General features: G+C 44.7%; 1 protein-coding gene across 1 annotated transcript in view; it reads right to left on the bottom strand.

Annotated features, from left to right (window-relative positions):
- LOC135572794 (F-box only protein 41-like) overlaps nucleotides 1–4,317 on the bottom strand; it is a 53,468-nt gene extending 49,151 nt beyond the window's left edge. The window contains exon 1 of the mRNA XM_065021214.1: nucleotides 3,271–4,317. Coding sequence (XP_064877286.1) covers nucleotides 3,271–4,085 — 815 coding nt within the window. The 5' untranslated portion in view covers nucleotides 4,086–4,317. The remainder of the gene's footprint in view (nucleotides 1–3,270) is intronic.
- Between the last annotated feature and the right edge of the window lie 837 nt (nucleotides 4,318–5,154).

Genomic DNA, 5,154 nt, shown 5'->3' with positions numbered 1-5,154 from the left:
GTTCTCTGTCTTGACTTTGCTGATAGCTATTTCATTGAGGAAAGATGTACTTACTATACCTGGTAGTCCCACCTAGCTACTGTATTTTAAGATGAATGTATTACCTGTAAGTCGCTCTAGATAACAGCTACATTACTCCAAGTGTAAAACACATGGAACAGTGAACCATCTCTACATAGTAGGAACAATAACATGGAAGGTCCTGTATCTAGTAGGAACAATAACATGGAAGGTCCTGTATCTAGTACGAACAATAACATGGAAGGTCCTGTATCTAGTAGGAACAATAACATGGAAGGTCCTGTATCTAGTAGGAACAATAACAAAAACATGGAAGGTCCTGTATCTAGTAGGAACAATAACATGGAAGGTCCTGTATCTAGTAGGAACAATAACATGGAAGGTCCTGTATCTAGTAGGAACAATAACATGGAAGGTCCTGTATCTAGTAGGAACAAGGGCCTGTAGGACCTGCCTTGTTGATAGTGTTGTTAAGAAGGTAGAAACTAGGACCTGTAGGACCTGCCTTGTTGATAATGTTGTTAAGAAGGTAGAAACTAGGACCTGTAGGACCTGCCTTGTTGATAGTGTTGTTAAGAAGGTAGAAACTAGGGCCTGTAGGACCTGCCTTGTTGATAGTGTTGTTAAGAAGGTAGAACGAAGGGTCTGTATAACCTGCCTTGTTGATTGTGTTGTTAAGAAGGTAGAAACTAGGGCCTGTAGGACCTGCCTTGTTGATAGTGTTAAGAAGGTAGAGTAGCACTTTATTATAGACAGTCTTCTCCCCATCTTATCTACTGTTGTATCAGTATGTTTTGACCATGACAGTTTACAATCCAGGGTTACTCCAAGCAATTTAGTCACCTCAAATTGCTCAAGTTCCACATTATTCATTACAAGATTTAGTTGAGGTTTAGGGTTTAGGGAATGATTTGTCCCAAATCTGTAAATATTTCGGACTAACTTATTCCTTGCCACCCACTCTGAATCTAACTGCAGCTGTTTGTTAAGTGTTAAAATCATTTCAGTAGCTGTAGTAGCTGACATGTATAATGTTGAGTCATGCACATACATAGACACTCTGGCTTTACTTAAAGCCAGTGGCATGCTGTTAGTAAAGATTGAAAAAAGTAAGGGGCCTAGACAGCTGCCCTGGGGAATTCCTGATTCTAACTGGATTATGTTGGAGAGATTCCATTAAAGAACACCCTCTATGTTCTGTTAGACAGGTAATTATTTATCCACAATAATGCACAGGGTGTAAAGCCTGAGAAAAAGCCATTGTAAAAAATATTGTTCATCGTCAATACAGGTTGGATAAGAGATATATTCTCCACCGTCCTCTTGGACTGTTCAGTGGACAAACTCTTTTTTTCCCCTTCTCCTTAGTAGGAACTGTTCAAGCTAGCATAGAGAGAAATGTTTGCTTATGCTTCTGTGGCTGAAACTTAGCTTTGTAAAGCCTAGAACGACAGACTAGCCTGACATGTAGCTAGCATTTATAAACAGGCATAGAACACCAGACTAGCTTGACATGTAGCTAGCATTATAAACAGGCATAGAACACCAGACTAGCCTGACATGTAGCTAGCATTATAAACAGGCATAGAACACCAGACTAGCCTGACATGTAGCTAGCATTATAAACAGGCATAGAACACCAGACTAGCCTGACATGTAGCTAGCATTATAAATAGGCATAGAACACCGGACTAGCCTGACATGTAGCTAGCATTATAAACAGGCATAGAACACCAGACTAGCTTGACATGTAGCGAGCTAATAACACCAGACTAGCCAGACATGTAGCGAGCTAATAACACCAGACTAGCCTGACATGTAGCTAGCTAATAACACCAGACTAGCCTGACATGTAGCTAGCTAATAACACCAGACTAGCCTGACATGTAAGCTAGCTAATAACACCAGACTAGCCTGACATGTAGCTAGCTAATAACACCAGACTAGCCTGACATGTAGCTAGCTAATAACACCAGACTAGCCTGGCATGTAGCTAGCTAATAACACCAGACTAGCCTGACATGTAAGCTAGCTAATAACACCAGACTAGCCTGAAATGTAGCTAGCTAATAACACCAGACTAGCCTGGCATGTAGCTAGCTAATAACACCAGCCTAGCCTGACATGTAGCTAGCGAATATTTGTAAAACATAAAACATAAATGTTCAATTTCAAATGCTAGCTCCAGTCAAAGAGTGTCTGGGCTGCTCTTGCTTGGTAAGCTACTCTGGCTCCCCTAGTGGATATCCCCTACACAAAGCTCCTCTTGCTTGGTAAGCTACTCGGTAAGCTACTCTGGCTCCCCCTAGAATATAAATATTATTTTGTGGTGCCCCGACTCTCTAGTTAATTACATTTACATGATTAGCTCAATCAGGTAATATTAATTACGGAGAAATTATTTTATAGAGTAGCATGTCATATCACTTTATCCGGCATAGCCAAAGACACAACATCATCCACGGCAACAACAGGCATGGGACTACACATACCTTAATACCAGAGTAGACATGGGACTACACATACCTTAATACCAGAGTAGACATGGGACTACACATACCATAATACACCAGTAGACATGGGACTACACATACCATAATACAAAATTAACATTAGACTACACATACCTTAATACCACAGTAGACATGGGACTACACATACCATAATACACCAGTAGACATGGGACTACACATACCATAATACAACAGTAGACATGGGACTACACATACCATAATGCAACAGTAGACATGGGACTACACATACCATAATACAACAGTAGACATGGGACTACACATACCATAATGCAACAGTAGACATGGGACTACACATACCATAATGCAACAGTAGACATGGGACTACACATACCTTAATACAACAGTAGACATGGGACTACACATACCATAATACAACAGTAGACATGGGACTACACATACCATAATACACCAGTAGACATGGGACTACACATACCATAATACAACAGTAGACATGGGACTACACATACCATAATACACCAGTAGACATGGGACTACACATACCATAATACAACAGTAGACATGGGACTACACATACCATAATGCAACAGTAGACATGGGACTGCACATACCATAATACAACAGTAGACATGGGACTACACATACCATAATACAACAGTAGGTTTCTGCTTGACTTGTGTTGTATCACTCTTATGGCTGCCGTATGTAGACATTATGAAGTGTTATAAGGATGTTATGAAGCGTTATAATCACTCACTGCTGCTTGCGACACAGCTCCTGGTCCTTCCCCTGCAGGTCTCTTTTCAGAGTGGCCATCATCTCCACGGAGACCGCCACCTGCCGGGAGAGATGGGAAGCCTGGTCCTCCAGCTCCTCCTTCTCCCTCTCCAGCCGCGCCGCATCCCGCCTCTCATGCTCTAACTCCGCCTCTCGACGCTCTAGCTCCGCCCTCAGACAGCCCACATGCTGGGACACCCTCTCCTCCACCTCGGCAAACGTCCTGGCGATACTCCTCTCCACCCCCAGCCTCTCGTCAATACCCAGCCCCAGAGTGAGGCTCTCGTCCAGGCAGAGCCCAAACTCCAGGCCCAGGCTTGGCCCCAGCCACCGGCGGCCTAGGCCTCTCAGCCCCAAATCAGGCAGGCTGTCTCCCCTGCAGCCAGGCAGGACCAGGGCCGTGGTGCTGTGAGGAGGTGCAGTAGAGGAGGAGGTAGCTACAGGTCCAGCAGAATTACCAGGACCAGATGACCCTCCTCCTTGGTCTCTCCTGGTCAACATCTCAATGAGTAGCTGGGTGGAGGCAGAGGAGGACGCTAGATCCAGGCAGGCCAGTGGGAAAGGGAGTCTCTCCCTCTCCGAGCCCAGGACGGGGTGCTTCGGCTGGGCCACGGCGTGGGGGAGGAGTGGCAGCAGAGTTCCTGGGCTGGAGCTCCTGGCCCGGGCCTGAGACAGAACCAGGAGGGTCTCGTAGGTGTGTCGGCTGACCAGGTGGGACCGGAGGGCAGGTACGCTGTCGAAACGCTTGTCATCTCCGCAGCGAGGGCAGAAGTACGGGAGGTCACATGATGCCATCGCTTCCGCCGGACTACCCTGGGCATCCCTCGAACACACCCAGGGATAAGAGGTCAGAGGTCAGGGGTTAAAGTCAATCAGTGGTGTGTTCAGTGCTCTCTACTACTCCATACCTGCAGAACAGATTACAGAGCATCAGGATCATGGCTAGGAAAAAAATGTCTACTTTCATCGCTCTGTCTGTCTGTCAGATGACAACCCTGTCCTGTACAACCTAATGGGAAGAAAGAGCACACACACACACACACACACACACACACACACACACACACACACGCGTGCGCACGCACGCGCGCACACACACACACACACGCGCGCGCACGCACACACACACACACAAATTAGGTCTGTGTGTGTGTGTGTGTGTGTGTGTGCGCGTGTTTGTGTGTTTGTGTGTGTGTGTGTATGCATGTATATGCGTGTGTGTGTGTGTGTGTGTGTGTGTGTGTGTGTGTGTGTGTGTGTGTGTGTGTGTGTATGCTTGTAAAAGTGTGTGTGTGTGTGTATGCATGTATGCGTGTATGCGTGTATGCGTGTGTGTGTGTGTGTGTGTGTGTGTGTGTGTCAATCTCTAAACAATGTGAATCCTTATGTCCCTATTCTATATAGGTCACTCTCTAAACAATGTGAATCCTTATGTCCCTATTCTATATAGGTCACTCTCTGAACAATGTGAATCCTTATGTCCCTATTCTATATAGGTCACTCTCTAAACAATGTGAATCCTTATGTCCCTATTCTATATAGGTCACTCTCTAAACAATGTGAATCCTTATGTCCCTATTCTATATAGGTCACTCTCTAAACAATGTGAATCCTTATGTCCCTATTCTATATAGGTCACTCTCTAAACAATGTGAATCCTTATGTCCCTATTCTATATAGGTCACTCTCTAAACAATGTGAATCCTTATGTCCCTATTCTATATAGGTCACTCTCTAAACAATGTGAATCCTTATGTCCCTATTCTATATAGGTCACTCTCTAAACAATGTGAATCCTTATGTCCCTATTCTATATACTGTAGGTCACTCTCTGAACAATGTGAATCCTTATGTCCCTATTCTA

Source organism: Oncorhynchus nerka, linkage group LG8 (genome assembly GCF_034236695.1).
Source record: "Oncorhynchus nerka isolate Pitt River linkage group LG8, Oner_Uvic_2.0, whole genome shotgun sequence".
Lineage (NCBI taxonomy): Eukaryota > Metazoa > Chordata > Actinopteri > Salmoniformes > Salmonidae > Oncorhynchus > Oncorhynchus nerka.
This window is presented reverse-complemented; position numbering and strand designations above follow the sequence as displayed.